At 53.7% G+C, this 22,522-nt stretch overlaps 2 protein-coding genes across 4 annotated transcripts; both read right to left on the reverse strand.

Moving 5' to 3' along the window:
* Window positions 1-8,976: 8,976 nt before the first annotated feature.
* On the reverse strand, window positions 8,977-13,010 carry Msrb1 (methionine sulfoxide reductase B1). Its single transcript, XM_005337815.5, has 4 exons — window positions 12,852-13,010; window positions 11,335-11,483; window positions 10,914-11,028; window positions 8,977-9,828 (listed from the first exon to the last, which is right to left on the reverse strand). Exons 1-4 carry the CDS (start codon window positions 12,904-12,906, stop codon window positions 9,797-9,799), a joined length of 351 nt encoding a protein of 116 aa, XP_005337872.2. The 5' UTR covers window positions 12,907-13,010; the 3' UTR covers window positions 8,977-9,796.
* A 384-nt stretch (window positions 13,011-13,394) lies between these two features.
* Window positions 13,395-21,381, reverse strand: Rpl3l (ribosomal protein L3 like). 3 transcript variants are annotated; one of them, XM_005337816.4, is made up of 10 exons: window positions 20,691-21,376; window positions 20,165-20,357; window positions 17,967-18,135; window positions 16,829-16,964; window positions 15,240-15,426; window positions 14,990-15,150; window positions 14,733-14,834; window positions 14,057-14,152; window positions 13,718-13,837; window positions 13,395-13,520 (listed from the first exon to the last, which is right to left on the reverse strand). In XM_005337816.4, exons 1-10 carry the CDS (start codon window positions 20,691-20,693, stop codon window positions 13,464-13,466), a joined length of 1,224 nt encoding a protein of 407 aa, XP_005337873.1. In that variant the 5' UTR covers window positions 20,694-21,376; the 3' UTR covers window positions 13,395-13,463. The 3 variants fall into 3 exon arrangements, with proteins under 3 accessions (XP_005337873.1, XP_013219472.1, XP_040133547.1); XM_013364018.4 differs by lacking the exon at window positions 14,057-14,152 and having other exon boundaries at window positions 20,691-21,381; XM_040277613.2 differs by lacking the exons at window positions 20,165-20,357; window positions 20,691-21,376 and adding an exon at window positions 19,110-19,236.
* Between the last annotated feature and the right edge of the window lie 1,141 nt (window positions 21,382-22,522).

The raw sequence follows: 22,522 nt of genomic DNA on the forward strand, positions 1-22,522 counted from the left end.
ACTGGGGGTGGGGAGGATGCGGCGCAGGGGAGGGACGCAAGGTAGTGACAGGGCTTCTCAGTTGCTCAGGACTCATTCTTAGAAGGCCCATCCTGGCCCCTCCCGGGCAGGGGCAGCAAGTACATGAGTTAACCTCTGGGCTCCGGGAGCTGGAGCCTCATCACTGGGCCATGTGGACCAAAGAAGTGCGTGGATAGCCCGGGAGCCCACCTGCAGAAGGAGAACAAGCCAGCCAGGCAGTCTAGTGCCCGGAGGGGTTTCCAAGAGGTCAAGTAGCCTGCGATGCGCCTCGAACTTGCAACTGGCAGTGGGCCTAGCCATCCAGCGGGGCTGGAACCCTGCCTTCCTGAGAGGGCTAGACAAGTCGAGTTGGGGAGACAGGCTCAGAGAAGTCATGTGCTCTTTCCAGAAGCCTAGTGAGCTGACTCAGTCTCTTCTACCCAGTCACAAGGTCTGTCTGCCCAGCCTCATCCACCTGGTGGTCCCCAGATGTCAGTAACACATCTGGAGAGCTGGCAGATTGGGTCCCTCTGGAGGCATGAAGAATTTGAGAAGACCTGCAACAGGGGCAAAGGGGAAGCCCAATCCTGTCCAAGGAGCTCCCTCTGAGGGTGGAGTGATCCAGGGAGCTCTCAGAACTATGAGAACTGCTGGCCCAGACGCTGCAGAGCTTCACAACCACCACCTTCACCAACCTCAGGCTCAGCATGCAAGGAAGGTGGGAGACAGGATCAAGGCTCAGAGAGGATGAGCAACTCACCCAGGGTAGCAATGGAATTGGGCCTAGGTCCTCCTCCTGCCTCTGCTCCAACCTTCCTGGCCATAGGGTGGGCACTAGACCCACACACATGTCCAGGGCAGCCCTGGTAAAGGGGACCACACTGGACCAATGGGCTGAAGACCACTGATTGGGCCCCCGACTCAGGTTCCAGATGCCAGGGCTGCACCTGCTTGTTAGGGCAAGCCTCGGCCAGCAGCTCCATGGGCGGGTTGTTGGCACAGCCCTGTCTGGGGAGCATGTTAATACATGCATGATCCTAGGAAGTTCTTCTTCTGGTCTAGCTTAAAACGGGATGTGTTCCAGACTAACTGGTTCTCCTCAGAGCCCTCTTGAGAGGGCCCCACCACACCCTGCAGCATCCACCTAATCTGAGCAGTTACCACACAGGACTTGATTCCCACATTTATTCTCTGGTGACCCTGTATCTCCCTTCCCAGCACTGGGTAGCCTTCCCCACTCCTGCCTTTGATTCTGTCCCTCCCCCTGCCAGGATAGCTTTTCCTCAATCCCCTCACCTGCTGAGGATGGAGACGTCCAGGAGGCATTTGGTCAGAAGCCAGGGGGTGGAGGTCCAGGCACCAGGAGGTTGGAAACGGACCTCTCTTTCCCCACTCCTGCTTGGCTTTCTGGTGAGGAGTGGGTACAAATCTGGGGATGCCCAGGATGGCAGCCCTGGCACGTTTGTTCAAGCTATCCCCAGCACCAACCCAGAGCCCACATCCCATGGACTCAGTAGTGCAGTCCATAGGCAGGTAGACGGGGAGAGGTCAGGGAAGGGTTTCTGGAGATGGTGCCCAGGTGAAGAGGAGAGAGCAGGCAAAGGAAGGAGAGGGAGCCTCAGGCCTCCCTTAGAGGCCTAGAGTCCACCTGACATTGGCCTCGGCCCGCCTTGCTCTAGCCCGTGGCCCCAGGAGCCTGAGCCTCCAGGTCCTTCTTTGTAGAATGGAGCCTTTACTGAGTGCAGAGTGTTTTTAGTAACAGCTTTATCGAGGTGTGATCCACATGCCACAGGATTCAGCCTCCTAAAGCATGGAAGTCAAGGGCTTCCAGTACATTCAGTGCTGTGCAATCACCACCACAGTCCATTCAGAACATTTTCATTACCTCCCAAAGAAATCCCACACCCTCTGGCAGTCACTCCCTATTCTCCCCTCCTCAAAACCCCCTGGCAACCACCCAGGTGCTTTCTGCCTCTATGATTTGCCCATTCTTTGCCAAATCTGTTCTTCCATGCCTGTCTTCTGTCACTGGGCACAAATGTTTTGCAGGCTTATCCATGTTGTAGCAGGGTCAGGGCTTTGTTCCTTTTTTGTGGCTAAATATTATTCCTTGGTATAGATGGATGAAATTTTGTTCATCTGCTCAGAAGTCAAAGGACATTTGAGTTGTTTCTGCTTTGGGGTTATAATGAACAATGCTAGTATAAATAGTCATGGACAAGGCTGTGTGTGGCATGGATACGTGTCCAATTCCTCATGGGTATATATGCCTAGGAGTAGAATTCCTGGGTCTTATGGGAACCCTATGCTGAACCCTTTAGGAAGAGTCCCTTTGAAGGTGAAATTGGTAATATCAGGAACTTCCTCCCAGGGTTCCTCAGACAGAGCTCCCTCCCTCCCTTCCCCCAGGACTTCTCAGCAGGTTCTCCATTCTGTTCCTCCCCTGCATTGCTCTCAAGGCCCAGCTCCTGCTCCCTGCTGGCTCACTTCTGTGTGACCTAGGGATGGTGGGTCCCCCTCTCTGAGGCACAAGGCCCTGGGAGGATCGCTTACCTCCTGCTCTCTGGCTGTATCTCCTCTACCCAGAAATGCCCATCAACAAGTTCCTTCTGCCCAGCTGATCTCCCTGAGGGACCCGCATCTTTAAGAGTCCCTTATGGCCCAAACTCGTGGACCCCCTGTCAAGGTAGAATGGCCAGGCAAATGGTGGATCTGTCCGCCCTCCATACCCTGACCCTCTGACACTGGAGGGACAGCATGCAAGTAGTCAGGCCTGGCGTGGTGGCTGGGAGGAGGGGACTTGGAAGGCGAGGGGACAAGCTGCTGAGGCTGTAGCCAGCAAACACCTTCCCGGGGGAGATGGCATGGGCCAGAGCCAAATGGAAAGTCGGGGGAAGTGGAGGAAGGGGTCCTGGGGAGCAAAGTCATGCTGGAGGGAGGCCCCGCTGGCCTTGCAGACCGTGGGCACCAGCTGCCCAGCTGTACCTGTGCCACCTTCAGACCACTTATTTCTTGTGGGTGATTTTGTTCCTCGTGTGTCTCCAGCTACCCATGAGCTCGACAAGGGCAGCAATTGGTTCAGTGGTGACTCCTTTGGAGGCTCCACACCTGACCCTGGCGAGGACCATGAGCACTTGTTGAGAGACCCATGGAGTGTCGGTCTGAATCTGGTTGTGTCCCTTTCCCACACCTTTCTCTTTCCCAGTCCGTCCCTCGCTAGGGTGGACACCCCAGCCTGGGGCCCCACATCAGCAGGCCAGGCATGTAAGCATCTGCCCCACTCCCGCATGGGATTAATGTCACTGTGCCTACCTCTGTGGGGAGCCGTGGGGGGGCACACAGTCAGGAGCGCCAGGAACTCCCTCCCCTAGAACCACACCCTTCACCCCCCAGACCCACTCCCGCAGCCTGCGCAACCAGAGCCTGTGAGGGGAAAGGAGGGAAGGGGCTGTGGCCAGAGGGCGGGCCCAGCTGTCCTTGATTTGTGTGGGGTTTTTTCCACTTTGGATGGTGGATTGCCCGAGCACATAGAGGATGTGGTTCCCTTCTGGGAAGAGGCCCCTAAGACAGGATGATCCCCCATCCCACCCATCCCAAAGCCCCGTGTTCTCGGTTCACTGTTCTCGGTTCACCCTAGTGGCCTAAGCCAGGCAAGGCAGACAGGAACCGACAGGGACAGGGCACTGTTAACAGCAAGGGCTTTAGGAGCCTTCTTTGCCCCTTTTAACATGTGATCTCACCACCCATGAGAGCCCAGCTCCTAGCCATAAGGATGCGGAGGGCAGAGGACATGTGACAGTGACCACAGCACTAGAAAGAATACCCAGAGCTGCTCCCACCCTAGGAGACCTAAGTACTTCACATCTGTCTCTCTTAGGCACCAGACCAGAAGGGAAGGGCTTCCCTGGCCTTACTTGCCAGAACCTGGCGTCTTGATCCTGCTGACTCAAGGACACTGTGACAGAGAAGGGTCATGCCAGTGTCATGATTCCCAGTGTCAGACGGAGATATGGAAAAAAGTCCTTTGGGCAGGAGTAGAGAGAAGTGAGGGGTCCCCATCTCAGTAGTCACGGCCGGTGGTCATGCCTACAGGAAGTCCACCCATAGCTGTAGGGTTTGCCAGAAGGAACCAGACCCCACTCCTTCAGAGGGTTGGCTCCAGCCAGCTTCCAGCCATCCTCCCTGATTTCCCTGGGTCTTCCTGGAGGAAGCATCACAGATCAAGGGCCATTTGCTACTGGTCCCTGCGTCTCTAGGGCAGGGAACAGGTGCCCACAATTCATAGCTGTGTACCCACCAGCCTGGCCCAGCTCAATTTATAATAATGTAGCCATCTTTAAAAAAACACTTTTTTTTTAATTGTATATGAACACAATGCCTTCACTTTATTTATTATATGTGGTGCTAAGGATGGAACCTAGTGCCTCACACATGCTAGGCAAGTGCTCTACCACTGAGCTACAGCCCCAGCCCATAGCCATCCTTCTTACAGGTTGGCAGTCCCACCTTAAGGAGGGGAGGCTGGCAACAGCCTTTGTTCCCAAGGGGGATGAGAGGAGGGTCCCATGGAGATAGGGCTCTCCCTGTCCCCCAATCCCCACCTCCTCCAGTTTCATAGCCCCAAGCCAGACCTCTGGACATGTATGCCCTTCAGCACTATGAAGGGGGATGGGCTGGGGCTGTAGCTCAGTGGTAGAGCACTTGACAAGTGGTCCTATATCAGGCCACCGGGGGTCTATAGCCAGGTCTGTCCTGCTGTGCTCTGGGGATGATCCTCATGTACTGAAAGATGACTGTGAACATGTCAGGAGCAAGAGGCCTGGAGGCAGGCTCAGGAGCCCATGCTCTGAAGAGGACCCAGGAGCAGGTATGCCTGTGTGTGTCTGTGTAAGTGCAGGTGGGAACAGGTGGGCACAGGTAGACACAGGTGGAAAGCCTTGCAGCCAGGCCCCAGTCACCTTCCCCCAGGGTGGAAAGCCCCAGCACTGACTTGCACCACATGCCAATGTCAGGGCCAGTGAGCCCATTCTGAAAGTCAAGTGGGGACCCCCTGCTGGACTTTTAGGAGTGACCTATGCCGTCCAGGCCTGGGTGCCCCTTCCTGAGTCAGCCTGAACGGGACAGCTGAGATATAGGGGATGGGCAGGCAGTGGGAACGGCAGGCATGGTGAGGGCTCTAGGGTGCTGATTAGAAGCCCCCCTACCCTGGCCCTGGGTACTAGGGCTCTGGTTAATGTAGCTTTCGGGCCCCAAGAGTGACCAGTGGAGAGCCTAAAGGGGAGGGTACTGAGGGTTACCTGCACATAAGCCCTCAAACCCCCAGAGTCTGTGTCCTTGTAAAACTAGGGAGATGTCCATGGTTCAAACCCTGGCTTTGATCTTATGATGTTTCATCTCCAACCAGAATATTTGTGAGTCTTGGTTTCAAAGGGCTTGGTGGCACTTTGCAGAAGAGGGGCAGATGACACTGGGAGGAGAGAGGAACAGAGCCAGTGGGTGCCAGGGCCCTGTGGCCTCAGCCTGTTGGCCCTGGGCTCCCCCACCTCAGGGTCCAGAGGCTTTCTAATCTCTTAGTCCAAGGGTTCTTTGTGGGACCTTGGAACTTGGGCCCATGGAGCCCCTGTGTGCCTGGGGAAGAGTTAGAGAGGGTAGGACCACAGGGTTAGAGAGAAGACAGTGTAGCACATGTGTGTACTACCATTCTCTCAGAAGGGGGTGACGGTCAAGTTTGAAGGAGCCAGGAAGTAGTGGGGGTTGGTCTGGGTTCTTCCTAAGCACAGAGCTGAACATGATTGGCCCAATGCCTGTTTGACTGACTGTTGGCATGAAGGTACTTCCCCAGGAGATTGAGGATGGAGTGGGGCACTCCCTAAGGGTCCTGTCCTTGGCCAGACTGGGCTTGACCTTCAGAATGGGCTCACTAGCCCTGACATTGGCATGTGGTGCAAATCAGTGCTGGGCTTTCCACTCTCGGGGAAGGTGACTGGGGCCTGGCTGCAAGGCTTTCCACCTGTGCCCACCTGCACCTACCTGTGCCCACCTGCACTTGAACAGACACACTCAGGCACACCTGCTCCTGGGTCCTCTTCAGAGCATGGGCTCCTGAGCCTGCCTCCAGGCTTCTTGCTCCTTGTGGACATGTTCACAGTAGCCTTTCAGTACATGGGGATCATCCCAAGGGCACAGTGGGACATACCTGGCTATAGAGCCCCGGTGGCCTGATGTGGGGCCACTTGGATGATGCCCAGCCTCAGACGCACAGGTCTCGGCCTGCGTCCCTGGCACTGCCATATTGGGCGGGCGTGGACGAGGGGCCGAGACACTTGCGCAGCGACCACTGGGTGCTCTGGGCACTCAGCCGCTGGGTCCCTGGCTGGGGCTGGATGCTGCAATCCCCGATTGATGATGGCTCCCTGATCGGAGCCATCCTGCGGCGCCCCCAGCGGCGCTGGAGAGAACTGCAACCCGCTCCAGCTCCAGCGCCTGTGCGCTCAGGCCCAGTTCACGGGCCGTACGGAACGAGCGCGCCCCCTGCCGGTAGGCTGTAGACCTGTGCTGGATGGTAGTGGGGGATATGATGGCCCTATCTGTTTGGCGGTGACTTTCGCAAACACTTCCGGGTTCCTCTTCTTACCTTCCCTCCCCCTCCATGGTTAGGAGGTTCCTGCTTCCTTCCACCAGCCCCAGGCCACACCCCACTCATTTGGCGGGGAAGGAAAACCTGAGGTGTCCAAAAGTCCTAAGCACTATCACTTCACTCACTCATTGTGCAAATGTCTACTGATGCTCATCTGAGCCGGCCTGGGCCCTCCTCCGGTCAGCTCCCACTGTCCCTCCCAGGCTACTCACCCACCTGGCCCAGGCCTGCGGGCTGCAGTTGCTGTGGCTGGCAGAGCACCCACCCTGACTCTAAGGCTGTTCCTCCAGGCTCTGCCTGGCAAGGAAGGGGCAGAGGTGGGGGAAGAGGGCCCTGTGCTCTTGTCTCTCCAGAACTGTGGTGACTAGAGGTTGTGGTGCAACCCAGGAAGAGGAGGGGGACAGTATAAGGGTGACTCATGATTCCTGCAGGATGCTAGAACTAGAAAGGCTGTCTTCCCTCGCCCAGCCACTCTACAGACACACTCTGCCCATGGTCAACCCTGTCCTGGGTCCGGGTGTCCTCAGGTTCACTCTTGTGTCTCCTCCCTTCCAAGGATCTTACTTGCCGACCCGCACTGGGCCTCCCCAGTCCAATCTCCCTGCTCCCTAACCCCCTTAACATAGCTATGCAAATGAGCATGGGGCACATGGGGTGCAGGCAACTCCCACCTCGGCTCTCCATCCCCAGCTGACAGGCCTGTGTGCCACCAGTCTGAGCAGAAGGAAACAGTCCTAGGAGCTCAGCCTGGACTCACTGACCCAACTTATAGGAGGACACTCACCTGCTCTTGGGCCCAAGTCCAGTCTCAGGGACATGATGCACCAGAATGCAGAGCTGAGGGTACTGGGGAAAGTGAGCACAACCCAAGATCCACACTGGCCCTGGGGTCTGGGCATTCCTGCCAACCACTCAGCCCACTGCCTCCATCCCTGCGGGAGTCTCCTTCAACATGCCTGCTGCCCTCAGGCTGTGCACAACAGGCGGTCACAGCCTTCCTAGAGCCACTATTTCTCACATGGGGTGAAGGAGAGAGGAGAGCCACGTATCCCCAGGGGACAGGTCCTGGCTACCTAGCATGACACACTGACTCCACATTAGGGCAAACAGCCCTGGCCTGGGACACAGAGGAGACTTCAGGGAGCAGAGTCCTGTCCCCCGGGCTGGGCTGAGTAGGTGGAACACGTGAGTAATGTAGGCTGGCTTCTCCCTCTTCTACCTGTGTGCACCTGCTGGTTCTGCCCCTTCCCCTGCTGGGGGGGGGGGCGTGTGCCCTCTACTGATTATGTCTATTCCAATCATACATTCCAGAACTAGAGAAATAACCACAGATAGCCCACTGTAAGAAAGACCACAGCTTACACTCCACTGATCACCCAACCTCCTGAGCCCCTACACTGGCAGTGACATTGGGGCCTCCTAGAATTCACATCAGCTCAGAATTAGCATCAGTATTCAGTGGTTCTCAAAAGGTCTGAATACTTTCTTTTCCAAAGTGCATAGACAAAAAGTTGTGGATCCTCTTAGAGAAGGCTGAGAGAAAGATTAACAGGATAAATTTTGGGGGGTCCTTCCTCAAAGGGACCTAGGCTCCCCTTCAACTGAGAGGTTCTGCATCTATAAACTGGCCCCAGCCTAGAGATTGATTGACAGAGGGGCATTACTCAGTTCCAATGACTGCCATTGCACTTGAGCTTTCCCAGTCTGGAAACTTAGGCATAATACCTGACCCAGAGAAGAGCGACCCATTCCCACATATTACCCCAGGCACCTGACAATATGAGTTGGAAAAGCCATGTAGTTCTTATGGAGCATATCATCTCTCTCATGGGGGCATTTTGTACCTCAGCCTGGGACATGTCTCAGGGCCTTTGTATGTGCTGTGCTCACTGCCCAGGAAGCAACTCCCTTTGATTCTCTCACCTGCCACTGCTGGCTGAGATGACCCTCCCCTCACAGTCCTTCTCCCTGACCACTGGGCAAAGGGGCAGGCAGTCTCCTAGTTGCCCCCTTCACACATTCTAGCGCCATTACTCTGCTTTTCTTGCCCGCATGAGCACCTGCCAATTAATTTACTACTATCTGTCTCCTGGGTTTCCCATGAGACCTTGAGGGCAGGGCCCCGTTTTCTCCTGCTCACAGCTGCATCTCCAGCACCAAGCACTAAGTATTTGTGGAATAAATGAAAAAAAAAAAACTGTGCAAAGGCCTGACATCCAAGTGCATGCATCCTTGATGTGGTTACCGAAAGCAGTGGGCTGGGGATGTAACTCAGTGGTAGAGCAAAGCCCTGGGTTTAAACCCCAGCGCTGAAGGAAAACAAAAAAAGAGACAGCAGGGCAGGTGTCATTTATTTATTGATTTCTTCCTGATTACTCCAGGAAGATAAGGAGGTGGGCTTAAGAATCATCTGCCCTCTTAGATGGCAAGAGCTTTTGAACTCATACAGTAAGGTGACCGCATTTGGGTCTGAACTGGAAGGACTGACCCCAGGGCCCCAGCTACACTGGTGAAGCAGTGCAACAGCAGCCCCTTTCCCAAGAACCAGTGAAGCAAGCTCTACCACAGATTGGGAAACAGGGTCCAGGCATCTCATCAGGAGATGAAGAGTCAAGAGTCTGTCACATCAGCCTGCGCTCCTAGTGGGTCACAAATCATCACCACCCTGGATGGCTTAGAAGGCTTTTACCAGAGCAGATCATAGAGTCACCAGGGCTGGAGCTGCAGGCCAGAGCAGCCCTTGTTTGCATTCTTCCTCCCAGTACAGCTTGGGGAAGAGGGGCACAGCTTATGTGAGGACCAGGGCTCCACAGACATGGGTCCAGACAGCCAGGGAATGGGCAGAAGGTCAAGAAGAAGAGAAGGTGGGGGGTACAATGACATTCAAAGACAAGATAAGCCCAGAGACTGTGAGCTGGAGGCCAAGACAGCCAGCAGCTCAGCCCCGACCCCCAAGGCCCATTCTGGCAGAAGACTGGACTATTGCAGACAAGTGCTTTGCCCAAGGCTGTCCAGCCCAGAACTCAGGCCGTGGCTGCCTTCCTGGTGTCTCAGTCACTGCCACTACCTCCCTGTTGAATTTCCAGGATTCCAATGCCAAGGTGGGATGCCAGAGTGTGCCCATGGCGCACATACATCTGGGTAGGTGTGGCAGCTCGCCTAGTGCCCCTCGGAGGCAGCACTTTCTTTGCCTGAAAGAAAGGAGAGGATGGAAAGCCACTGTGAAACTGTGCCTCAGACACCAGAGGCCTGGGCCCTGAGAGTCTGTTTGACAGGGGACAAAGATGATGAAAGGACAGAAACACCACTCAGGCTAATCATGCACCAGGCCCTCAGAGGATGCTCATTTTACCCCACTGTGCTTGTGGTGTGGCATGTGCTAAAGACAACAGCCCAATTCCACAGGGTATGAAACAGAGATGAAGGGAATGGCTGAGGTCCTGGTGACAGCCAGGGAACACTGAGATAAGAACTAAAGTGCGGGGAGGAGACAGGCAGTTGCATCTGCAGACAGACTGCTGAGGCACAAGTTCCCTGTGAGCAGGTGAGCCGCAGACAGAGGAAGCCGAGCTGGCAGAATGCACAGCCAAGAACACCACCAGCAGTGGCACAGGTGTCCTGAACCGCACCATGTACCAGGCCCGAGGGTTCTGCATCCCATGCAGCCGTTCTTATCGGCCCTGGGAAGAGGCTCTGCCATCACAGGCACTAAACAGAGGAGGAGGCAAACTTAGAGGCTGAGAAGCAAGCCTGAGATCACGACCACAGGGACACACAGCACATGACCCAGGTCCTCAGCTTTGCTGGCCCCAACTACTGACTGTAGCTATAAGAAGGGCCAGGACTCCAGAGAAAACCCTTTGTCATACCCTCCCACAGATGCCCCCTCTGGATCACACAGAGGGAGCTAAAATTTGCAGCCACTTTTTGGGGTGACCCTGGGAAGGTTGTGGGCAGTGTGATTTGGTGCCCCTGATACTTTGCCATAGAAAGTGAACAAGCAGGGGCTGGGGATGTAGCTCAAGTGATAATGTGCTCGCCTGGCATGCGTGGGGTGCTGGATTCGATCCTCAGCACAACATAAAAATAAAATAAAGATGTTGTGTCCACCAAAAAACTAAAAGATAAATATTTTAAAAATTTCTCTCTCTCTCTCTTTAAAAAAAAATAAAGAAAGAAGAAAAGAAAGAAAGTGAATAAGCACAGATGTGTCCTCCCTTGCCCCAGACCTCCGCAGTGTGTGTAGTTGTCCTCCAGCTGCAGAAGGTCAGCTTACCTTTAGGGATGAACTTCAGCGAGCTGCTAAATATTCAGAATCGGGATTGCCCAGGCTTGGGGCCATCGTTCAGGAATTCATGGCCCAGACCATTGCCACATCTGCCACAGGACACCTGGGAAGCCCACAAGGTAGCCATGTCAGTTCTGGCCCATCAGACAGCCCTGGTGCAAGCCAGTCCTACTGTGGAAGGCTGACCTTCGTCCTGGGGGCCTAGGTAGGGAAACTGCCCTGATGCCCGCATTCCACCAGGACACTAGGCTTTCCCCAGGTATGCAGTGGCAGTCCCCTTGCTGAGGCTAGAAGCCTCAAATAGTCACCCTGGAATTCCCAAGAGTTGTGGGGGAAGCAAGGAAGGAAGACGTGACTGGTTCTCTAGCTCTCCCTGAATAAGCCCCCAACTCTGGTCACTGTCACCCACCTTCAAGGCCTGAGGTCGATTGTGCTCCGCACGCTTGGCCACACTGTCAGCGTGGATGGTCTCAGTGAATGCTGGCCATGGGGATGAGTGTGCGTACTTCGCATGGCTGGAGAAGAGCTCATAGCCACACTTGGCACACACATAGATGCCTGGAGTGTGGAGAAAGTAAAGGCAGAGAAATCTCAATGGCTGCATGATTTGGAATCTTTTAACATTTCCATTTTACGGATGAGGAAGTTGAGGCTTGGCACTGTGGACATCCAGTGAGGTATGTGGCCAGGAAGAAGCCCAGGCAATCTGATAGGGACAGAGCACTCACCTCACCACACCCTGCAGAACCCACAGAGAGAGGCCCTGAGTGGTCAGCATGACCACCTGGCCCCACTCCCATTTCAGGAAGCTATCCTACTACCCAACAAAGCCTTGAACTGGACACCCACCCACTGGCCTGCTCTCCAGGGAGGAAGAAGATAGTCCCAGAGAACAGGCCTCCAGCAGACAGGGAACCCAGAAAGACAGGGGCCCAGAGAACAGATTTCAACCCATCCCCAAAAGATCACTTTGTGGTGGAGAGGGCAGGGGCAGAGAAGTTTGCAAAACCGACTTGCAGATTATTTGAAGAACTCAAAACAGGAAACTCCATGGGTACTGAATCACTCCCCACCTATCTGGGGACAGCCTCCCCTGAAGTCTGTGAATTATTCAGCCTTTACCAGGAACTCAAGCAGGAAGCAAAGAACTAGAAGATGCTATGGAATGGAGTTTCCCTTGGCATAGGACAAGCGGGGTCTCATAGCCAGAGGGTCTCAAGGAACAGCTTTGCCCTCATGGTCCTGTGTCACAGCTGGTCCCATAATGCTCAGTGTCATAAGCCAGTCCCCTAGAGGATTAACACTCAACAGATCCCATACCAGGGAGGCCTGTGCCCTAGTCTTTCCTGTGGATGTGTTTTTACCAAATTAGTCCATTATCAGGAGTTCAACCAGCTAGATGACAACTTACCAGGGCCTCTCACGGCCTGGGGCCAGGACTGAGGTTGGGGTATGCCCCAAACTGCCGCATCCATTTAGTCACTTGCCAAATTTCACTGACAGCTGCCAAAAACTGCACCCCTGGATACCCAACCCGGAAGGCATGGGCAGGTGGGGGAGGACACAGACGGGCACATTTTTATTCTGTGCTTGCTCACTCACCAGCCGAAATGGGAACCCGAACTGCCTTTGGGCTAGATAGATTTTCCATCGCGCTGTTCAGAAGACCAGTATACCCCGGCCTCCTCACCACCCGCTACACAACTGGACCCACGGCTTCCCCCAGTTCTCCCCTGGGGTCCTCCTACTCCCAGGACCTCCGGGGTTCCTCCTCCTCGACCCCCTTTGCCTTCGATCGCTTCTCATCAGCTGCCACACACGTCCCATTCCCGGACTCGGACTCCACCGCCACCCGGAGTGAGGGGACTCCCCTTCTTATGCACGCCCTCTACCCCACTCCCTCCCGGCAGGGGTGACAGGCTGGACCTGGCTCAAAGTGGTTCTGGAAAGCCTCGTTCCCGAAGAAGCTGCAGAACGACATGGCACCGCCGGGACAGCCTGAAGCTTGCAGCCCGGGACAGCCTAAAAAGCAGACTCGAGGGAGCCAGCCCGCGCCGCCTCCCCTTCCGGAGGACCATTCACTCTGCAGCTGCCCCAGCCCCGCCCCTAAAAAGGACCAATCAGAGGGGCACCGGAATTTCGCCCGGCCCGCCTCCCGGTGCCCCGCCCCTTCTCGAAGACTGGCTGGATCCTGTCTTCCAGCAGGCCTCGCCCATCGGTGTCTCCTACCGACCACTCCCGACCGCTTCCCAGAAGCCCCGCCTCTGCCGCGCAAAGGCCCGCCCCGTCCCGTCCCTAAGGCCACAGAGTCACACGGCTTCAACGGGATCTTGGGGATTCAAGGGGATCTTGGACACTCCTGCGACCAGGCTCCAGAGTGGGATGGCGATGCACCACGGACCCGCATCCCTGAGCCACCGACCGGCCCTTCCGGCCTTTCTCGCGCCCTCAACTCTCTGAGACACTGGGAAGAGTTGACCCCGGTCTTTATTGGACAGAACAGGCAGGTGGGGTGTGTGCATCTCAGGCCCACGTAGCTTATAAGTCTCCCGAGGTCTCTGGCTTTTCCTTTTCCAGATGCTTCTTCTGAGGGCCCTGAGGAGGACAGGAGGATTGTTAGTCACAGGAGTCTGTCCAGGGATACCGTCCAATGGCTGCCCTGCTGACCCTAAGAGCCCTCCTGTGGGTAAGCAGGGAGATGCCCTGCCAGCTCCTTCTGCACCAGTTTCCCTGGCCCAGAGGAGGAGAAATATGGAGTCTGAGCCCCCAGAGAACATTAGGGCTGAGCTCACCATGAAGGCCCTCTTCTCCTGGGCTGTCTGAAAGCGGCCATGGCCAAACTTAGAGGTGGTATCAATGAACTTGAGCTCAATATTCTCCAGGGCCCTGCGGCTGTGATGCACGAGGAGGGACTGGAAATGGGTGGGAGAGGAGGTGTCAAGGCCAGAGGGTTCCCATCCCCGCCCTTCACCTTAAATGCACACCAGGAAGGTCTTGCTCACCTCACTCCTGTCAGACCCCCGTTTTCAGCTCCCACCCCCCTACCCCACTTTGAGCAGGCTGGAGGATGGAACAGGCTAGCTGGGACAGCCCATGGGGGACAGGACCGCCTGTCCACATGCTGTGCTGACCTTCCTCAGTGTGATGACCCGCTTCTTGGTACCAGCAATGCAACCCTTCAGCATGACAAAGTCGTTGTTGACTTCCCCATAGTGGGGGAAACCACCCTGTGGGGGAGGCAAGTCAGAGGCCAGGCTAGTGAAGGGGTGCTGTATTAGGAGGTGGGTGTGGCTGGAAGTCCTGGAATTCCTACACACAGGGCTGTGATGGAAAGAGCCCCATGCCCAGCCCCCAGGAGAGGGGGTGACATCCTCATCCTGGATCACTAATCAGGGCAGCATCTGAGGCACATGCTAAGTTGTTTTGTGTCTTAGCTCATTTAGTGGTCTGCATTTTTGTGGGGAGAACTGAAGCTCAGAAGGTTGGAGTCTCTTGCTGCAGGCTCTAGCTGCAGCCCCTTGGGCTAGGCTGGGCTCGGCTTCAGTCCACAGCAGCACTGCTGCACTTTGTCCCTGTGAAGCAGCCCGAGTGCAAGCTCTTCAGAGGAGGCTTGGAGAATGAAGGAGACTGCAGGGATGGGGGCCACCAAATGGCTGCTCCCTAATCCACTGGGCCCACATTACTGCCCACCTGGCAGGGCCATGTGCCCCCATCTGCCCGTGGGAACAGCATCCCACTGTGGGGCACAAACCTGAGCTCCTGACTGCCCCCTACATGCTCCTTGGCCAGCCTGGCCTCCCACCTCACCAGGGGTGTGATGGACTTGTCAGTCACATCGTAGCTGGTGGATGCATTGTTCTTGACCAGCTTTCCGTCTTCCATGTGCAGCCCTCTGCCAATACGGTAGATCTGCCAGGAGAAGAGGGCAAGAGGCAGGCTCTGGAACCAGGGGCATGTCCACATCCATCAGCACACATGCTCAGACCCAGATGGGGATTTAACCTTGCAGGCAGTGTCTGGGTCACGCACTCACCCACTGAGGTCTCCCAAAGCCATGGACATACCTTCTTGTTGAGCTCAGTGCGGTGGTGGTAGCCCTTCTGCCCAGCCCGTGCAATGGAGCATCCCACGCGGGCAGGGTGCCAGGCACCAATGCAGGCCACCTTGCGTAGCCCCTTGTGGGTCTTCCGAGGCAGTTTCTTGGTATGCCAGCGGCTTGTGACCCCTGCAGATAGGAAGGGCTGGTGGCTGAGAAGCCAGTATGGTCCCTACCACGCAGCCTTTCCTGGAGACAACATCCCCTTTTGGCCCTACCTTTGACACCCCGGCCTTTGGTGACAGCAATGACATCGATGATCTCACTCTGGCTGAAAACACTGTGCACTGGCACCTGCTTCTCCAGCCGAGCCTGTGCCCAGGCCACTTTTTCAGCCACTGTGCCGCCGTTCAGCTGGATCTCCATGATATGGGCCTTCTTCTGCCGGAAGGGCAGCAGCTTCATCTGCAGGCATGGTGCAGCCTTCAGTTCCCAGAAAGGCACACTCCCTACCCACCTGCAGACAAGGCATGGCCAGCCAGGGACCCTAGGTCTTTCTGTGCCCGGCTATATGTTATATGCTGTACACTGTGGGGACAGCATGGAATGAGGCCAAGTCCCACACCCAGGGAGCCACCATCTAGTTGGGAGACAGATAAGCCAAGTCAACTATTGGAGAGGGATAGGTGCTCGGATGGACTGACATACTTCAGGAGGAGTTGTCAGGGAGGGCCTCTCTGTGGAGATCATATCAATAATCTTTCCATTAGGCAAAGATCTGAAAGTTTCTGGGGCAGAGAAAATATCATGGGCAAAGGCCCTATGGCAGGAACAAGAGTTGGTGGGACAGAAAGAAGGATATGGGGGCTGGAGTTGTGGCTCAGTGGTAGAGTGCTTGCCTAGCATGCATGAGGCACTGGGTTCGATCCCCAGCACCACATAAAAAAATAAATAAGTAAACAAATAAAATAAAGGTATTGTGTCCATCTACAACTAAAAAAAAAATTAAAAAAAAAAAGAAGGATGTGGCCAGAAGGTGGTAAACAGGGAGGGTGGCAGGTCCACACAAGTTAAATAGGAAGGAACTCAGCCTTTCTTCCAAGTGACGCAATCAGTCAGCAGCATCGGCTGATGCTTTGTGAGCCAGAGACTATGGGGACACACAGACCAGTTAAATCACAACATAGTGTTCAACAAATATTTGTAAAGCACCTACTGCATATGAGGCTCTGTGTGGGCCCTGGGGCCTGACAATGAATAAGGCAGGTGAGGCTCCTGCCCCATGGCCTCTGCCCAAAAGAGCTCAGGTCTGTTGATGGAGATGGGCATTAACTAACAACTCACTCATGAACTGTGGGTATGAGAGTACCTGGGGAGAGCGTGTATTCAGTGGGCTGTGGGAGGCTCTGGAGTGGAAGGGCAACCTTTCTCAGGCATAGAAGAAACTTCCTTGAAGATAAAACACCAAGAACTATACCCCAAGGCACCATACCCCAGCCCTGGGCAGAACAAGCCAGAGGGTGCTGGTTACCTGTCAGCCACCAAGCCAGAGCCCAGGGAAGAGCACTAATCACACACGAAGTACCAGAACCCAGAGGGGGCAGCCTGCCCTCCTAATTGGACATTTGGTGGAACACTCAGGCCCTTCAGAGAACTTTGGGGCATGGCCAATGCCCCCACAGCCCCTGGGAGGGCACTGACTGTCAGTGCCCTAGCCCTGGCTGCAGGTGTCCAGCCAGGAAGTTGGGCAGCCCTTGGCCTTGTGCCTGAGACTCTGGGTATTTTTAGGCTGACATTTGTCACAGCTCCTCAAAGCTGGAGGGGAGGGGGGCCAGGGGTGAGCTTTGCTGGGTGGGGTGGGGCTGACCTGGGAGTGGACAATGACCCGAATGACTCTGCAGTACTTCTTCATGGCGGCAAAGTCCTTCTGGAGCTGTTTCTTGCCGTCAGTATCCCGCCATCTCTTGCAGGCCTTGGTGAAGGCTTTCTTCTTGCTTTTGTGCCTGAGCCACATACAGGAGGTGCTCAGAGGCTCCAGCCAGGGTGGCCCCCAGCAGTCCTGCCCCTACCCCACCTGCAGCTCCCCAAGTAGGAAATCTCTTCCCTGAAGTTCCTGCACTGGGTCCAGTTGGTCTGAATTTAACACAGGCTGTCACCCCCGGCCTGGCTTTCCTCCTCTCCCTGTAAAGCAGGGTAACTCCCTGTCTCCCTGTGGTCCAGGCACCTGGACGCCACCCCAGCTGCCCCACTTCTGTGCCGCTGATCCCACTTCCAAATCAGGCACCATACCCCAGCCCTGGGCAGACATCACTTCTAACCCTCAGCAGAACTCTGGAAGGTGGAAATTATCATCCCTATTCTATAGAGGAAGAACTGGGATTCACAGGAGTTAAAAACTCTCAGATTAGGGCAAATTTTTACTGGAAACAATGAAAACAGGACAAATAGCACTTTCTGGCCACTTGCTCTGTGCTAAGCACTGGGCACATTTCACTAGCCCTGAACTCACAGCCACTCCATCAACACAGGGACCACCCAGCCCCATCTTACAGCAGAGGAACTCAGAGGTAAGCCTCTCTGGTCCCACAGCCTGCACTGACCCTGGGGCCCAAGCTCATCATCTCCCACAGAGCCTCAGGGCTGGCCGGTGCCTGTGTCTCTAAGTTCTGGTGCACAGGACTTAGTGCATGGAAGATCTGAGGCCTGAGAGTACCTTTTTATGCACAGGAGCTTCTGGGTTGGCTGTATCCCTTTTCAACTCCGAATATAAGATATAAGAGCAACTCTGATATTCCATCAAGTTAGCCCTGTAATTAACCCTGGGTATTATAATATTTGCTTCCTTGTTTTCCTCAATCCTGATTTCCTCTCCAGACCTTTAAAACATACTCATCCCTTACTGAAGTGAAGCACCTGCAGTTTCCTACCTTCTACTCGATGTTGACACCTCTCCTCTTAGCCACCCACCCTCACTGTTCCAGCACAGAGCTGGGTGTGGCCCTCACCAGTCCTTGTAGAAGCGGCGGCGGCACTCATCACTGAGGTGTTCTGCAAATATGGTCTTGAAGCTCCGCAGGCCTCGAGGGGTGGCCACGTAGCCTACCACGCCCACCACAACCAGGGGTGGTGTCTCCACAATCGTCACTGCCTCCACTTCCTCCCGTTTGGAAATTTCTAGATGAGACCCAGGGACAGGATGATGAAGGAGACTTCCTGAGGCCCATGGGGAAGGGAGCAGAAGAGATGGCCACACAGGGTGGGCCAGGACAGCATGTAGCCAGTGGTTAGGGCAGCTTTCCTGCAAGGTGGGGTTTGGCCTTCTTATTTTTAATAATTTAAATGTATTTTTATAAGTTCCAGCAAGACCTAGAAAAGCCCATGATCGCACAGATACCACTGTCTAGGCTGCTATGCAAAAAAAAAAAAAAAAAAAATACATTTTAAGAATATTTTAGGGGCTGGGGATGTGGCTCAAGCGGTAGCGTGCTCGCCTGGCATGCGTGCGGCCCGGGTTCGATCCTCAGCACCACATACCAACAAAGATGTTGTGTCCGCCGAGAACTAAAAAATAAATATTAAAAATTCTTTCTCTCTCTCTCTCTCCTCTCTCACTCTCTCTTTAAAAAAAAAAAAGAATATTTTAAAGGAAAGAAGGAATGGAGGGAGTGAGGAAGAGACCTGTGGTGGGGGCGGGGGGGAACATGCATTGGGGAACATGCCACCTAAAAAGATTAAGGTACTAAGTTTTGTATTATGCATACTTTGCCACAATAACAAATAAAAAAGGGCCAGGTGTGATAGCACACATGCCTGAAACCCCAGCAGCTCAGGAGGCTGGAGCAAGAGGATTACAAGTTCAAGGCCAGCCTCAGCTAAGAATTTAGTGAGATTCTGTGTAAAATTTTTAAAAGATTAAAAAGGGCTGAGGACTTATCTCAGTGGTAAGTTGCCCTGGGTCTAATCCCTAGTACAAAAATAAATAAATAAATACATAAATAAATAAGAAGTTGGGGGATGGAAAACAGATGGGTGTTGTCAGGAAGGGGCAGGAGGACTATGACCGCACAGGCCACCCAAGGATCCCTCAGGGGAGGATTAAGTGGTGGGTGCCCAAATTTACCCAGGGGACAAAAGTGCATACTGTGTACCTGTTTGAGTGTGCTAGCACATGCAGAACCAGAGAAACCTAGTTTGTGGGTGATCACGTCCATGTCAGTATGGTTACTTCTTACCACTGCCTGTGAATCTACAATTATCTCAAAGCAAAACAAAGAACAGTCAGTCGGGCGCAGTGGTGCACGCCTGTAATCCTGGCACCAAACCCAGCTGAAGCAACTCAGTGAGGCCCCAGGCGATTTAGTGAGACTCTGTCTCAAAATAAGATATAAAAAGGGCTAGGAGGTGGGGTTGTGGCTCAGTGGTAGAGCGCTCATCTAGCATGTGGGAGGTCCTGGGTTCAATCCTTAGCACCACATAAAAATAAATAAACAAAATAAATGTATTGTGTACAAATAAAAAAATAAATATTTTTTTAAAAGGGGGGGGTGGGCTAGAGTTGTGGCTCAGGAGTGAAGTGCCCCAAAGTTCAATTCCCAGTACAAAAAGGAAAAAAAAAAAAAAAACAAATTATACATATACACAACTATATGAATATACTAAATAACAGTTGATAATATGGTCCACACATGGACAAAAAAGTACAGATGTCCTGGCATGGCCTTGAGTCCCAGTTCCTTCACCTCAAGAAGACTAATTGGACCAGCTTCTTTCTTTCTTTTTTTTTTTTTTTTTTGTGTGTGGGGGGGTACTGGGGATTGAACTCAGGAGCATTTAACCACTGAGTTACATCCTCAGCCCAGGCTGGCCTGGAGCTTGTGCTCCTCCTGCCTCTGCCTCCCAGGTCTCTGGGACTACAGCCTATGCCACTGTGCTGGGCTGGACCAGGTTCTAGTGGCTCAGTGCTTCAGTGTACTCACTGTAACTGGAGGCAATGGCAGCACCCATCTGAGCACTGCCCGTGGCCAGGGCCTGATGAGGGGCAGCGTGAGCCCATCACAGTCCTGACCCAGCCTCCCTTCAGCAGGGCCTCATCTTTTCTGAGACTGTAGCCGCTCCTGGGATGTAGGAGCAACCCCTGGCTCCCAGCCTCTGAAGGTTCCCCCCCCCCCACCAGCACCCCCACGCATCCCCTGGAGTGACTCACTGAGGCCTGGCCGGTGCACCTCACGCAGGGTGTGGGTCATGCCCGCCTTGTAGCCCAGGAAGGCAGTGAGGTGCACAGGCTGACTGGGGTCATCCCTTGGCCACGTCTTCACCCTGCCCCGGTGCCGCCGGCTCCTCTTATGGGGCAGGAAGCCCAGGTGTCCATGCCGAGGGGCAGAGAACTTCCGGTGGGACTAGGGGCAGCAGAGTGAAGGGTGGAGATTGAGGGATGGGGCCTCCACACCCTCATCTGCCCGCCCTGGTGGGCTCAGCCTGTTGGGATCCAGGAGGGCTGGGCAGCACTGAGGCAGAGTGCTCTGGGCACAGGAGGCTACTGCCATCTCCCATCTCTTGCCCCTTCTAGGCCCAGGAGCCCAGCCTTGGCCCCTTGCTGCCTTCTCAACTGCTCATCATTACAGCCCAGAGAACTCTCCAAGCTTGGGGGAGATCTGGGGGACGCCCACCTGCCCCCCTCCCCAGGAATGCCTGCTTATTCTTTGTTCAGGCTCCAGCCCCAGCCCACTGACCATGGTGGCCGATTCCGGAAGGACAGGATGGGGCGTCCCCACCAGGCGCCAGAGGTCGAGTGGCAAGGCCAGGACACGTAGCAACCAGATCCCAGATTTAGCCCCTGGCACCAGCTCAGTCTTCCTCTGTGGCCAGCAGGGTCTCTTGTGCCAGGAGCAGACTGGGGCGGAGCATCAGACAGGCAGCCTGTGATGGGGATACCTGGAGCCAGGGCTGGCACCCCATTCCTCCATGTCCTGGCACTGAGTCATGACGCTCCCAGGACAAGACCAACTTGGCTTGACAGGAACAACGTACCCTAGTTGGGAGCTCCTCTAAGAAGAGCCTAGATTGTTGACAGTTTTTAGGTTTCCTGTTCTGAGGGCTATTGAGACTGAGCTGGACATAGGGGTGCAAGAGATGGACAGGGAGGGTTGACCACATGCCCATCAAGATAGAGATTCCTTACCAGCCATCTGGGCATCCCTTAAACCAATCAAAAAATGACACATAAAGTTAATCATTTAAACTAAGCCTGAGTACCACTTCCTTAGAGCTGAATGGAAAATCCCTAATTCCTTGTGCATAAGAAGTATTTAATATTTAAGTATTTAAATACTTTTCTGCCACTTCCTTTCCCCTCTTTTACACCATCTGAATCTTTTTCTTTTTAATATTTATTTTTTAATTTTTGGTGGACACAACATCTTCGTTTGTATGTGGTGCTGAGGATTGAACCTGGGCCGTACGCAAGCCAGGCGAGCGCGCTACCGCTTGAGCCACATCCCCAGCCCCCATCTGAATCTTTTTGTTCCTGGACAAATATCTATTGTCCCTTTCACCTTGAATAGAATGATTCCACATGAATGTTCCCAAGAGCTTACAGACTTTAACATTATATTAAATAACATGGGGGGAAAATATAGTTTTAGTCCTTATTCTCCAACTGATTAATTTATTTCATAAGTTCTATTCATTTTTTTTTCATTATTTTAATGAGCAGTTTAGCTTTTATTTGTAGAACTGTGATTGATCCAAACAGCCAAAAACAGCTTAGTAATTATTTACCAATTTTATTAAAATTTCAAACAAGTAATATTATATGTATTTTTAAATAAAATATGTCCATTAAAAAAAAAAAGATAGCGATTCCTGCTGGGGGTGATGGTGCACACCTGTGATCCTAGGGAGGCTGAGGTAGGAGGATCATAAATTAGAGGCCAGCCTGGGTAAAATATGGAAAGGGCTGGGACATAGTTCAGTGGTAGAGCACCTTGGGTACTGGGAAAAAAGAAAGTTTTGAATGAAAAGAGGTTGATATTTGGGCTGGGGATGTGGCTCAAGCGGTAGCGCGCTCGCCTGGCATGTGTGCAGCCTGGGTTCGATCCTCAGCACCACATACCAACAAAGATGTTGTGTCTGCCGAGAACTAAAAAATAAATGTTATGGGCTGGGGATGAGGCTCAAGCGGTAGCGCGCTCGCCTGGCATGCGTGCGGCTCGGGTTCGATCCTCAGCACCACATACCAACAAAGATGTTGTGTCCGCCAAGAACTAAAAAATAAATATTAAAAATTCTCTCTCTCTCTCTCCTCTCTCACTCTCTCTTTAAAAAAATAAATAAATAAATGTTAAAAATTCAAAAAAAAAAAAAAGAAAAAGAAAAGAGGTTGATATTTAAATAATTTCTTTTTTGAGGAGGTATTTTTTTTTCCTTTTTGAGACAGGATTCCACTATGCTGTCAAGTGATCCTCCAGCCTAACTCCTAAGTAGTTGGGACTACAGGTGTGTGCCATTGCACCTGGCTACCTTATTTTCCAATTTCAAGATTCCATGGTTATAAAGTTCTTCT

The sequence above is a fragment of the Ictidomys tridecemlineatus genome, chromosome 10 (genome assembly GCF_052094955.1).
Source record: "Ictidomys tridecemlineatus isolate mIctTri1 chromosome 10, mIctTri1.hap1, whole genome shotgun sequence".
In the NCBI taxonomy this organism is placed as follows: domain Eukaryota; kingdom Metazoa; phylum Chordata; class Mammalia; order Rodentia; family Sciuridae; genus Ictidomys; species Ictidomys tridecemlineatus.